The 12,872-nt window shown below is 41.9% G+C and overlaps 1 protein-coding gene across 2 annotated transcripts in view; it reads left to right on the forward strand.

The window, feature by feature from the left end:
- Positions 1 to 12,872, forward strand: part of SCN11A (sodium channel, voltage gated, type XI alpha subunit) — a 122,489-nt gene that overhangs the window by 101,788 nt on the left and 7,829 nt on the right. For both annotated transcript variants that reach the window (XM_011999478.1, XM_011999479.1), the window contains 2 exons: positions 8,490 to 8,760; positions 11,822 to 12,744. In XM_011999478.1, coding sequence (XP_011854868.1) covers positions 8,490 to 8,760; positions 11,822 to 12,744 — 1,194 coding nt within the window. The remainder of the gene's footprint in view (positions 1 to 8,489; positions 8,761 to 11,821; positions 12,745 to 12,872) is intronic.

Genomic DNA, 12,872 nt, shown 5'->3' on the forward strand with positions numbered 1-12,872 from the left:
GCCGGCCCCAGGCAGTGAGGGGCTTAGCACCCCGGCCAGCAGCTGCAGAGGGTGTGCTGGGTCCCCAAGTAGTGCTGGCCCGCTGGTACTGTGCTGGAATTCTTGCCAGGCCTTAGCTGCCTCCCCATGGGGCAGGGCTCGGGACCCACAGCCCACCATGCCCAAGCCTCCCCCCCACCGTGGGCTCCTGCGTGGCCCGAGCCTCCCCTATGAGCACCGCCCCCTGTTCCCTGGTGCCGGGTCCCATCAACCGCCCAAGGGCTGAGGAGTGTGGGCACATGGCGCAGGACTGGCAGGCAGCTCCACCTGTGACCCTGGTGCAGGATCCACTAGGTGAAGCTGACTGGGCTCCTAGGTCTAGTGGGGACTTGGAGAACCTTTATATCTAGCTAAGGGAGTATAAATACACCAATCAGCACCCTGTGTCTAGCTCAAGGATTGCAAATGCACCAGTCAGTGCTCTGTATCTAGCTAATCTAGTGGGGACTTGGAGAACTTTTCTGTCTAGCACTGTGTCTAGCTAAAGGTTTGTAAATGCACCAGTCAGCACTGTGTGTCTAGCTCTGGGATTGTAAACACACCAATCAGCACCCTGTGTCTAGCTCAAGGCTTGTAAATACACCAATCAGTATTCTGTATCTAGCTAATCTAGTGGGGACTTGGAGAACCTTTATGTCTGGCTAAAGGATTGTAAATGCACCAGTCAGCACTCTGTGTCTAGCTCAAGGTTTGTAAACACACCAGTCAGCACCCTGTGTCTAGCTCAAGGTTTGTGAACACACCAATCAATACTCTGTGTTTAGTTAATTTGGTGAGGACTTGGAGAACTTTTATGTCTAGCTAGAAGATTGTAAATGCACCAATCAGCACTCTGTGTCTAGCTCAAAGTTTGTAAATGCACCAATCAGTGCTCTGTGTCTAGTTAATCTGGTGAGGACTTGGCTAACTTTTATGTCTAGCTAGAGTATTGTAAATGCACCAATCAGCACTCTGTGTCTAGCTCAGGGATTGTAAATGCACCAATCAACACCCTGTCAAAACGGACCAATCAGCTCTCTGTAAAATGGACCAATCAGCAGGATATGGGTGGGGCCAGATAAGGGAATAAAAGCAGGCTGCCTGAGTCAATAGCAGAAACCTGCTGGGGTCCCCTTCCACGCTGTGGAAGCTTTGTTCTTTTGCTCTTTGCAGTAAATCTTGTTGCCGCTCACTCTTTGGGTCCACACTGCTTTTTTGAGCTGTAACACTCACCGTGAAGGTCTGCAGCTTCACTCCTAAGGCCAGCGAGACCACGAACCCACTGGGAGGAATGAACAACTCCTGACATGCCGCCTTAAGAGCTGTAACACTCACCACTAAGGTCTGCTGCTTCACTCCTGAAGCCAGCGAGACCACAAACACACCAGAAGGAAGAAACTCCAAACATGTCCGAATATCAGAAGGAACAAACTCCAGACACACCATCTTTAAGAACTGTAACACTCACCGCGAGGGTCTGCGGCTTCATTCTTGAAGTCGGTGAGACCAAGAACCCACCAATTCCGGACACAATTGTGCACTGGTTTTCCCTGATTCTGGTTGTAGTAGTAATAGTCTTAGTGTGCTGGCAAGTTCACTGTCTCCTATGGGTTGGAATGACAGGGATCTCTTGCAGCTTATCTGGTTCTCTCATGGTGTACATTTTTATTTATTTATGTAATTTTCTCCCAGTGTTTTATTTACTGAGTTGATTCAGGATTCAAGCCAATAGGGAAGGTATTCCTAGGTAGGCACTGGCTATGCTAAGGCAGGTGGGTAAATGTAGTATCCAACAGTGGGCTGAGGTCCCAGCCATGATGAAGGTGGCTGTGAGAGTTCTCAGATGTGCTGTTTTATCAGGGTGAAGAGGAGAAGCTACCTCAGCTCCTCTGCCAGGTCAGCCAGAAAGCTATTCACCTTATAGCCTCACTCCTGTCCCAGTGTTTTGGCTCTTCATATCAGACAGCCATCTCTTTTCATCTGTAGGAATGTTGATGTTCCAACTAGGGAGGAATTGTGACTCTGCCTCTCACACAGGCCTGAATCTGGAGTGTGCTGCTTCTGTGGGGCCGCACTCACCCTGGATTGTTCCAGACAGGCTGTCTATTGATGCCTCCGTACTGTGTTCCTGTGGGGGAAGCCCCAGCTCTGTCTGCAGTGGAGTGCCAGGGGAAAGCAAGGACCTCTTCTCCAAGGCCCTTCCCAATCACAGAGGATACCTGCCCACTGGGGTGGAGGTGCAGACTTTCCCTACTGTGCCAGCACTGCAGTTGTGTTTCTGCTGTGAGAAAAACTACTCACCAGCAGAAATATCTGGAACTCAAGGCCAGCTCTTCAGATTCTTTTGTCCCACAGGGTAATCCCCTGATGTGGTGCACTCCCCCTTCCCTAGAAATGGGGCTTCCTGAAAGCCAGACTGCGGTGATTGTTCCTGCTCTTCTGGGTCTAGCCACCTGGCAGGGCTACCAGGCTCTGGGGTGGTGCTGGGGAGTGTTTGCAAAGAGTCTTGTGATATGATCTGTTTTCAGGTCTTGTAGCTGTGGATACCAGCACTTGCTCTGGTGGAAGTGGCAGGAGAGTGAAGTAGACTCTGAGAGTCCTTGGTTGTAGATACATTTAGTATGCTGGTTTTCTCGAATGCTGGTTATACTAGCAGTGAAGTTGTCACGTGGACAGACTCAGGACTTCTGGTTAGCCAGGATGTTGCAGGCAGTAGAATTAGCTGTCGTCTTCTCCTTCCTGGGATCAGGGCTATTCTGTCATGAATTGCAGTCACGTCCTGAGTTGGTTGACCTCCAGCCAGGAGGTGGTGCTTTCAAGAGCGCACCAACCATACTATTAGCAGTGGGATATATGCTTGCCCTAGGTTGGCCAGGGGAAGTATTCTGACTTTTCAGGTGATGGGCAGAGCCGTAAGGGTTTATGTTTTTTGTGTGCAGCTACCAGGACAAGTAGAGAAAAACCGTCAGGTGGGGGCAGGGTTAGGCAGATCCAAGTGCAGACTGTCCTTGAGTGGGGCTTGCCATAACCACTGTGGGGGATGAGGAGGTGGTCCTCAGGCCAATGGGGTTATGTTCCAGAGGGGATTATGGCTACCTCTGCTGTGCAGTGTAGTTCACCAGGGAAGTGGGGAATAGTGAGTAGTGAAAGGCCTTGCCCAGCTCCCACACAGTTGGTGAGGCTGGTCTTGCTCCTGCAGTGCCCTACTAACTGCATGAAATTTAGATCCAGGCAGCCTATGCAGGGATCTCAGACCTGCCCCAGGCCATAAGTTTCCCTGCTTACAAAGCAAGCGTGGCTTTCAGGCCACATCCCTCCCTGTCTGCCCACGATGTCGGCAGCTCCTGCACTTGTATCTGGAGCAATTCCCGTTAGCCCCCTGGATTCTGCTCAAGGAAGTTTGTGCCCAGTCGAAATTATCACAAAATCTAATTGGAAGTTTCTTTCACCCTATGGTCCCTCCTTTATTTGTCTGTCTGCCTTCTCAGAAGGCCTCTGTGAGATACAGTCAGGAATGGCATTCCAGGGCTCAAGCTGGAGACTGGGAGCCCCTTCAAGGTTCCTGCTGCTGCTTCTACTTTTACACTTCATGCAGCTCCCTGAATTCATTTCAGCTCTAGGTAAGGTTACATCCTTCTCTCGTGATCTGGATTTTCAGATTCCCCAGTGGGGATGTGTGTTCAGAGGCAGGTTTTCCCCCCTCTCACTCACACTTTGGGAACTCACTGCTTTTCACCTGTCTTGTGCAGTCTGCAGTCTCATGTCACTTCTTTCAAAGGATCTGTGAATTCTTCTGGTTTTCTTGTTACGTTCCTGTGGTGGTTCTTGAAGCAAAAGTCCACAGTGTGAGTCTCCACACACTGTTCTGTCTATCCAGGTGGGAGATGCACGTTAGCCTTGCCGCCTATCTGCCCGTCTTCCCGTTTTTGCTTTTTTCAATTTTGACCAGTTTAAAATGTACTTATAACACTTTTTTTAAAATTTATTTATTATTATTATACTTTAAGTTCTAGGGTACATGTGCATAACGTGCAGGTTTGTTACATATGTACACCTGTGTCATGTTGGTGTGCTGCACCCATCAACTCGTCAGCACCCATCAACTCGTCATTTACATCAGGTATAACTCCCAATGCAATCCCTCCCCCGTCCCCCCTCCCCATGATAGGCCCCGGTGTGTGATGTTCCCCTTCCCGAGTCCAAGTGATCTCATTGTTCAGTTCCCACCTATGAGTGAGAACATGCGGTGTTTGGTTTTCTGTTCTTGTGATAGTTTGCATCACTGGCCATCAGAGAAATGCAAATCAAAACCACAATGAGATACCATCTCACACCAGTTAGAATGGCAATCATTAAAAAGTCAGGAAACAACAGGTGCTGGAGAGGATGTGGAGAAATAGGAACACTTTTACACTGTTGGTGGGATTGTAAACTAGTTCAACCATTATGGAAAACAGTATGGCGATTCCTCAAGGATCTAGAACAAGATGTACCATATGACCCAGCCATCCCATTACTGGGTATATACCCAAAGGATTATAAATCATGCTGCTATAAAGACACATGCACACGTATGTTTATTGCGGCACTATTCACAATAGCAAAGACTTGGAATCAACCCAAATGTCCATCAGTGACAGACTGGATTAAGAAAATGTGGCACATATACACCATGGAATACTATGCAGCCATAAAAAAGGATGAGTTTGTGTCCTTTGTAGGGACATGGATGCAGCTGGAAACCATCATTCTTATAACACTTTTTACTAGTTTTTGTTAGTGTGAGGTTAAGGTCATGTATACTTACTTCCACTTTACAAGTATTTACAACAAACTTTGTATATCAGGGATTGACAGACTTTCCTTAAAGACCCAGATAGTAAATATTTTGGTCTTTGCTGGCTATTTGTCTCTGTCATAGTACTCAACTCTGCCACAGTGGCACAGAAGCCGCCATAAACAATACAGAAGAAATGAACATGCCAGTATTCCAACACAACTTTATGTATGTACATGGAAATTTGGATTTTATATAATTATCATATGTCACAAAATTTTATTCTTCTTTTGATTTTTGTTTCACCAAACATTTAAAAATGTAAAACCCATTCTGAGCTCATGGGCTGTACAATAACACATAGGTCACTGGATTTGTCCTATAGGCCATGGTTTGCTGATCCCTGCTCTCTATGAATCCTGCTTTGTCGGGTACTATGGGACAAGATAGAAGCAGCATCCAGGGCAGCTCTGTGCTTACAGTCTAATTGAGGAGCTGAGATGTTGTATACATACTTGAGAGCATTGGATTATAAAGTAGTACAACAGGCACAACAGAGTTGGTAGCTCTGACAAGTAAGTTTGAAAGCTCCAAACCTGAGCAGGTCAGTGGAGGCTGAAAAGTCAGGGAAAGCAGTATGAAAGGAGGGGCTTGCAATCTGAAGCTTGTAGATAATTTGGAGATTCCCATTTGAACATGAGATCCCAAATAATGAATGCAGTTCACCTACTGTTATTCTCGGCACTCAGAATAGAACTTGGCATAAAATGTGTTCTCAGTAATTATTTATTGAATAAAAAATATGCTTTAAGGCACAAACAGAGTCCATCACACTAAAATGAAGTATCTGTGATGCACTAAAAATGTCAATGAATGTCAGGGCCAAGAATTTAGAATTTATCTTTTATGTAGTGAGAGATTTTTGACCACAGGGTTAATGATAAAATTTTATTTGGGGAGGTTTAACCTGCCAACGGTGTATGGGACTTCAGTTTACCTAAATTGAATCTAGTTTTTAAATACCACCAACGGTTTATGGGACTTCAGTTTACCTAAATTGAATCTAGTTTTTAAATACCAATCTCACTTTCTAGTACTAATGAGCCAACAACAAGAAAAGAGAATTTTTGTTCACATATGCATGCTATACAACCACTGATTCATTACCAGTTGGTCTTGGGTTTGGCATTAACTAAAAGAGTCACAAGACACAATATGTTCCCACATATTTATCAGTTTATTTCAAGCAACACAGCACACAGCCAAACAGGAGTTGTAACAACATAGATGCACTGCACAGAGTATGCTAGGCTGCAAAAGATGAACTGAAAGTGGGTACAGACTACGTTAGCATAGGAAAGCTGACACCTCCATTCCTTAACCATCTTTTATAGCATGTTTATCACACGGCTTATCTGGGAGTAGGTGCAAAGTCACAGCTCTCCCTGTGTAGCTGCAGCTCACAAATCAAGCCTTCAATGAATGATTCTGGTAATAAAACACAATCTCACCACTTAACACTGCATGTTTATCTTGACTTTTACATTCCAGAGAGTAGTGCCGCATGAGATAAATCCAACATCATATCACCAGAAGTCCCTGAGTGTGGGCTTAGACTTCAACAGTTAGCCATTGACTCACAACTTTATCTGCCCAGAGATTTTTTTTTCCCATCTCTAAAATCCAAATATTAGCTTTTGACCCTTAAAACAAATGAATAGCAATCGCATAGGAGGAAAACATAGCTGTTTTAGCCTGAGCATTGATGCATTTCATTTCCAGTAATAGAACAAGGGGTTTGGAATCACTTCTGATTTCTCTTGAAACATCTTCACAGGGTGACTTTATTTCTTGGTTAAAAATTCATACTGAGGTATAGGAGTCACTATACATTCTGAAGTGATGTATATTGCTTTTTTGATCATCCAACACTTTAGGTAGTCCAACACTTTAGGTAATTTATGCTCTTAATCTTCTCTATTTGTCTTGATGTTAGAGTTAACTATAACACCAATACTTACCCTCCCTCATATTTCTTTTTGGCCTTCATTTCACTTCCCTGGAGTGCATCCTTGAAAGTGTCTTTTCTCCAACTCCTTTCTGACTTCAAATTCATGCTCAAATAGGAAAGGCACTTGACTTTCTAATGTCTTCTGGGTCTTTGATAAAAGCTTTGGGGCTCCCAGCACATGGCTTGAAAGTCACAATGGAAATGTAGTGTCTTCCAGTGTTGTCCCTACCCTCCTTCCTCTCATTGCCCTTGCTCTCCCAAAGTGATATATAATTCACTCCTGTGGTTTTAATTCATATCAGTATTAATGCTATCTGTATTCTAGCTTCCAAACTCATACTTCTACCTGCCCACTGCCCTTGGATCCCCCACTGGCACCTCAACTCAACATGCTCAGGTCAGATCTCACCATCTCCTTTTAATATTCCTCATCCTCTGCTCTCTGGCTGGTTAAATGGTTTCATCAACCAGAAACTGTATTCTCAATCTTAACTTTCCCAAAGCCCCACTACATTTGAATTCTCTGACAGTTCTTGCTTCTACCTCACATTAGCTCTTAAAACATACATGCTTTTATCTTTATCTGCTGTCACCACCACAAGCCAACATCATCTTTGCCTGGGTTACATAACAGATCCCTAGGGTGTCTCAAGATGTATTCTTAGGGGTATATGAGTTCTCTAAAGATAATAGTGTAGCCACTTTGATTAAATGATAATATAATATAAAATAATGTGTACACAGATTGTATGTGTACCAACGTATAGTCAAGAATGCTGTAAAATTTCAATTTCTGAGTTTGTAGTTAGGAATAGTTTTCCACTAAGTGAAGAACTAAGTAGTGCTTCACAGCAGTTGTGTTAAAGAAAATCATGGAATAATTGAGTAATTTCACCACATATGGTAGACTTGGCATGCAAACTTGAGTTAGAACCTGTGCCAGACCAATCACCATATACACACTTTTTGGGCAGTATAGCCATCTATATACAAACCACATGTAAATTCACCCTCCGTTGTAATATAAATTAATACTTTTTTCTGTTTTCAGTTTTAGTAATTATTGGATTCTAATCTCATCTATTAGCTTTATCTTCAAGTGAACAAGAATTTTTAAATTGGCATTGAAGGATTATTTGAATACAGAATTTTGGTTAAGTTCTGATTATTGTGAATTGGTAAAAGGAGCATTGAAGATATTAATTCCATTTTTTCCAACATACTTATGTGAGCAGGTATTCTCTGCACTAATATTGTTGAACTAAGAATACAGAAAGAGATAAAATATAGACCAAGATTCATCTTTTTATTATTAAATCCAACATGCACTGTTTTATTTCAGCAAAGCACATCATCTATCACATCAGTTATTTTGTTACTAAGACTTTTTAATATTTTTTGTTTTAAAAAATATTTTAATATTAAATGTTTTAATATTTTTTGTTTTAAAGCTATAAGCCTAAGCACTTAAAACCAGTTACTAATTACATTTGAATGAAAATATATAAGGCAACACTGGGGATATATAGGAATTTCTTGCCCTTTGAAAAGGGTCTGTATATTTTTCAAGGAAGTGCTTTAATTGTAAGGAAAAACAAATTCTGTTGTATTTATGTTGTTTTTTATTGTACATAATTTTATTCTTGCATTCAAAATTATTTATAATTTCTTTTTTTTTCTCAGAACAAATGTCAAGGTCTTGTGTTCGACGTAGTCACAAGCCAGATCTTTGACATCATCATCATAAGTCTCATTATCCTAAACATGATTAGCATGATGGCTGAATCATACGACCAATCCAAAGCCGTGAAATCCACCCTTGACCATCTCAACTGGGTCTTTGTGGTCATCTTTACATTAGAATGTCTCATCAAAATCTTCGCTTTGAGGCAATACTACTTCACCAATGGCTGGAATTTATTTGACTCTGTGGTCGTGCTTATTTCTATTGTTAGTAAGTAAAATCAGCAGTCAGCGGGGCTTTAAGAACCAGAAGTAAGTTTGTAAATCTTACTATTTTTTGAAGTTTGTTCAAACTATCCACAAAGCAGAAAACTGGGCCTACTGTAGTTTCTGAAAGAATAGACAGGGTTACTAATGCCATTGTCTACTGGGAAGTTGCTAGAAGATAGAGAGTAATTTCCATTCCCTTAACTCGCTACACAACTGAGATAGAGTTAAATAATTATGCAGGTAATGTATTCAATGGAAATAGACAAAATTAAAATGACTCAGAAGTTTTTGGGGTGGTAACCTAATTTATTCAGATAATTGAGTCAAAGTTCCACCTTTCCTGTGCAACTATAAGCCCTGTGAGCATTTTATAGTTTTAAGGATTTACTGCCCATGTTTTTCCTTTGTTTAAAATCCACATGGATGCCAGATCACAATTATTGTGCCCCTGTGGCACTGCTGTGCCCCCTTTCAACCCCTATTCAAGGCCCCATGGCCCACTCTAGATTGGGCTTCCAAGAGTATATCATTCAGACAATCAAAGCTTTTTTTTCTATTCTATATCCCGTGTTAACTTAAACCATAGTGTGAACTATGCTTGTCTCAGATTCTTTGACCCCATTTACTAACCAGCCTCATTCTCTAATCAGTATATTTTTCCTAATCACAGACAGGGTTAACTAAAAGGTTTATAAAAGAATACAAAAGGAAGAAGGTTATTGCCATACACCTTCTTATAAAACACACACATACACACATCATCTTTAAAATTAAATTATTCATGGCTAAACCATAAGTGCTTACTCTGGGTGTTTGAAGTTTGGTTTTAATTAAATTGTTAACTTTTTATAATTATGTAAAACTGTCCAGGAGACCTTCTCATAGTTCAAAACCCAATGAAGACAAAGAAAACTGATTTTCCAAGTGGACGCTTTTGTGCGATCTCAGAAAGAATGCATCAAACAGATATATTGGATTACGATATTTTGGTCCCTAATGCTACTGCAGCAATGCAGATGTTTCAGAGAACAACAACAAATATGCTACAGTTCGTAGTGTTTTCTGGTTTTTAAGCCATGATGTTAATAATAGATAAAGCTTAGCAATAGATTATTCCATGAGTTTACAGTTAAGTAGACCTTTAATTTTTATTAGTCAGTTCCAATCACAAGTCCTGGTGAAACTGACAGCAGCAAAAAAAAAAAAAAGAAAAAAAAGAAAAAGAAAAAAAAAAATAGTGGTCAGATGTCTGGGGCAGGCCCTCTAAGAACTCAGAGAACCCTTCCTCTGATGAGTAAAAAGCAGCTCATTCATTCCAAAGTTCCTTCCATGCAATGCCAAGCATCATGCAGTTTGTTAAAATGTTTCTGACTTTTGTCCTTTGAACAACTGCTAAGCAATTGCAGTTATACATGCTGTCTGGCATTTGCTCCAGTGGATGAGAAAATCCACATATTAAGCCAGATAATACTCAGCAGTAGGATTAATCCATATATTAATCTTATTCACTAATGTGGACAGAGTTTTATATGCCTTTGCCAATGTTTCTGCTGTCCGACGCTTAGCCTCAATACTTTTCCAAGCTCTTTCCTAAGTTTTTGGAGAAATGCAAAATGAATGTGAGTTGAAATGAATCTCTCTCTAGGAGTTAAAATGTAGTTGAGGTATTACGGCTTACTCATCTTAAAGTGCCAAAAAAAGATAGGGAAATTAATTGAACACCAAATCACATGGTGCAAAGCAGAAATGAGCTCAGAGAAAGAACAGATTACTATGAGCTTGATCAGCCCAAGGAATATTCATAGAGGAGGTAGATCTTAAATGATGGGCCTCCTCCAGTTGTTGCTGAATTGGCACTTAATAAATTTTACATCTTTCCGGGTTGACTTCCCAATTAAGGTATGAATTAAACTTCTTTGGCACAATTGAGGAGTCAGTGAAGTATATAATCAACTAGCTCTCTTTAGTCATTAGGTGACAGCAGAGCGTTCTGCTGCCCATAACCCCTAATAGACCCCTAGTGACCTTAGAGGACACTCAAGGTCATTAGGGTCATCGGCACTCAAAGACTGCCCATGACCCCTAACGACCCTAGAAGACTCTCAAAGCAAGAACAAGGCCATGTCTACACAAGGCAAGTATGTTCCAACCATTCTATAATGTTTAGGCCAAAATGTGAGTTGTCTTAAATCCTTGCATCACTTGCCTGCAGAGCAGACAATGGAAGAACAGGGCAACATTTTAGGTCACATATTCAGCTGTTTGATCAAACCTTTGAAATGACATTTATGGGGTTTGCAGCAACAGAGAAAGTATCTCCAAATTGTGTTCCTTTGAGCTTTTTGAGTTTGGGTCTCAGAAGTCCTTGGAATGAGGATGACAAATAAGAACAATCCATAGGCAGCTTCAGCCTAAAGTTGGGCATTCCAATGCTACCATTTCCCTCGAGCCCTACATACACTGTGGCTCTTTCAGCAGATAAACTGTCCTCACCTGTAGTAGGGCTGTATTTAAATTCTTCTACACAAATAAGGACCTGTCCCTTTTAAGGAACTTTGGGATTGGGGATTCTACAATTTCCACTGGCAGCTCAGGCTCAAGGCAACCTTCTGTAGCAGAAATCTCTCCTTGCACTCTAGTCTAAAAGACTCAAGCTGTAGTTTATCTGTTTTACATTCTATATTCTATATATTCAATACATATGGAAACCTGTTGTATTTATTCTTCCTGAGTGGCTTTAAAAACCCAACATAGATAATACACTTCAAGTACATAACTCACAAAATAGGCTTTCATAAACTGCATTCCTTTCCTTAGTTGTCTCTAATATTTTAGACATCCGATCCCATCTAAAATTGTATGGCCCTTGGAAACTATTTTCTGAATTAAGACACAGATAAGTATTTTCCCTGATAGTGGTAAAAGAAATTCTTAGTTTTGTACATGAGCTACAAAGTGTTGATAAAAAGTTGGCCCCCGTAGGATTCTGAGGCAGGAAACAGGCTGGAGCTGAAACCAGTGTGCCTTCTGGAAACTCATTGACTTTTCTCCCTTCTTCTGAGGTACAATGATTTCTACCTTGGAAAGTCAGGAGTACATTCCTTTCCCTCCGACGCTCTTCAGAATTGTCCGCTTGGCTCGGATTGGCCGAATCCTGAGACTTGTCCGAGCTGCACGAGGAATCAGGACTCTCCTCTTTGCTCTGATGATGTCGCTCCCTTCTCTGTTCAACATTGGTCTTCTACTCTTTCTGATTATGTTTATCTATGCCATTTTGGGTATGAACTGGTTTTCCAAAGTGAATCCAGAGTCTGGAATTGATGATATATTCAACTTCAAGACTTTTGCCGGAAGCATGCTGTGTCTCTTCCAGATAAGCACATCAGCAGGTTGGGATTCCCTGCTCAGCCCCATGCTGCGATCAAAAGAATCATGTAACTCCTCCTCAGAAAACTGCCACCTCCCTGGCATAGCCACATCCTACTTTGTCAGTTACATTATCATCTCCTTTCTCATTGTTGTCAACATGTACATTGCTGTGATTTTAGAGAACTTCAATACAGCCACTGAAGAAAGTGAGGACCCTTTGGGCGAAGATGACTTTGACATATTTTATGAAGTGTGGGAAAAGTTTGACCCAGAAGCAACACAATTTATCGAATATTCTGCCCTTTCTGACTTTGCTGATGCCTTGCCTGAGCCTTTGCGTGTGGCAAAGCCAAATAAATACCAATTTCTAGTAATGGACTTGCCCATGGTGAGTGGAGATCGCCTCCACTGCATGGATATTCTTTTCGCCTTCACCGCTAGGGTACTTGGTGGGTCTGATGGCCTGGATAGCATGAAAGCAATGATGGAAGAGAAGTTCATGGAAACCAATCCTCTCAAGAAGTTGTATGAACCCATAGTCACCACCACCAAGAGAAAGGAAGAGGAAAGATGTGCTGCAGTTATTCAAAAGGCCTTTCGAAAGTACATGATGAAGGTGACCAAGGGTGACCAAGATGACCAAAGTGACTTGGAAAACAGGCCTCATTCACCACTCCAGACTCTTTGCAATGGAGACTTACCTAGCTTTGGGGTGGTCAAGGGCAAGGTCCACTATGACTGAGC

This window comes from Mandrillus leucophaeus, unplaced genomic scaffold (genome assembly GCF_000951045.1).
Source record: "Mandrillus leucophaeus isolate KB7577 unplaced genomic scaffold, Mleu.le_1.0 Scaffold595, whole genome shotgun sequence".
NCBI classification, from domain to species: Eukaryota; Metazoa; Chordata; class Mammalia; order Primates; family Cercopithecidae; genus Mandrillus; species Mandrillus leucophaeus.